Genomic DNA, 1361 nt, shown 5'->3' with positions numbered 1-1361 from the left:
ATATATATATATATATATATCATACATTTAAATTTCATCGTCCTATTCTCTTCTCCTCTCCTCTCCTTTACCCCAAATACCACCCCCACTTAAACACACACACATTTTTCGTATTTCTACCATCGTATATACTGGGTGATTAGAAAAGTCTCTGCGAGTATGAACGTTTTAGAGCCGGAGTAGCGGGGAGGAGGGACTTTCGCCAAGCCAGAGCAGCGACTACGAGGAACAAGAAGAACTTGAGAACCAACACTCAGCCGCTACACACACAGTACGTGACATATAACAGACATCCTCTCTATTCAAACAATCTTTTATTTCGCTTTTATAAACCGATAATCACTCGTGTCTACCTTTATACCAAACTTATTATGCACTTATAATTGCTTGCACGATATCAAATTTATGCATGATACGTTTATAATAAACTAATGGACAACAACAACAAAAAAACACCACTTTTTCTTTTTTTCTATATTCTTTTTTTCTATCTTCTTTTTTTTTTTCTTCAAAATCAAGATCAAGATCGAGAGAAGAAGCATGATCGATTGCTATGCTTTCGTATTTAAATCCTTTTCTCTTTTTATAATCTTAATACATACATATATATATATATATATATATATATGTGTATGTTTTCCTATCCTATATTTTTCTATATATCAAAATATATACATATATATTTGGTTGGGACAAAAAGTGTAAAACTATTTGGTAGTTTCTTATCTATATTTCATCATGTTCATTAACGTCACAAATTTGTTCACCAACATGCGTTCCCATTCTTTTCTTATTTTCTAATAAATTTTCTAAACGTATTCAATTCTTTCTTCCCTTCGATTACTTTTTAAGACATAATATAATTTTCGATTTAACGAACGAAATAACACAATGTTCTTTACTTACAATTTCACCTTTTTCTTTTTCAAATGCAAGCATTACCCGGATCCGAATATTACAAAAGTTACGCGAACTCTTAAAAAGTTACATCTTATGAAATATGAAAAAAAGATATTTCTTTTTCTCTCCGATCGAGAATATATCATACAATTCACATTTTGTCAACATTTTCACGCGTTAACATCGTACAACGTTTTTACGAACAATTTTCTTATTTGAAAAGAATTTCGGTCATAAATGCACGATAAGCGGTGCACGATAAGCGAAGCACGTTTGTTGCATGTAGGTATGTAGATCTTTACCGCAAAATCACATACCTACTACCCTCCTCCTCCTCCACCTCCTCCACCTCCTCCACCTCCTCCCCTTTTACCCCCTTCTCGTCCATTTTCATTTTCTTCTTTTTTTCTTCCCCCTTCTAGTCACATTTAAACCAAAATGTATACCAACCACCCACCCAC

The 1361-nt window shown here is 33.3% G+C and overlaps 1 protein-coding gene across 2 annotated transcripts in view; it reads left to right on the top strand.

The window, feature by feature from the left end:
- LOC106789193 overlaps window positions 1-1361 on the top strand; it is a 260249-nt gene that overhangs the window by 253029 nt on the left and 5859 nt on the right. Inside the window, exon 11 of one of the 2 annotated variants that reach the window (XM_014753196.1) lies at window positions 173-271. The exons of the other annotated variant lie outside the window; for it this stretch is intronic. Within the exon in view, the coding sequence (XP_014608682.1) occupies window positions 173-271 (99 nt within the window). The remainder of the gene's footprint in view (window positions 1-172; window positions 272-1361) is intronic. 2 annotated transcript variants of the gene reach the window in all.

Source organism: Polistes canadensis, unplaced genomic scaffold (genome assembly GCF_001313835.1).
Source record: "Polistes canadensis isolate GaletaPanama2010 unplaced genomic scaffold, ASM131383v1 scaffold_169, whole genome shotgun sequence".
NCBI lineage: Eukaryota > Metazoa > Arthropoda > Insecta > Hymenoptera > Vespidae > Polistes > Polistes canadensis.
Note: the sequence above shows the minus strand (reverse complement) of the source record. Positions and strands in the feature narration are given on the sequence as shown.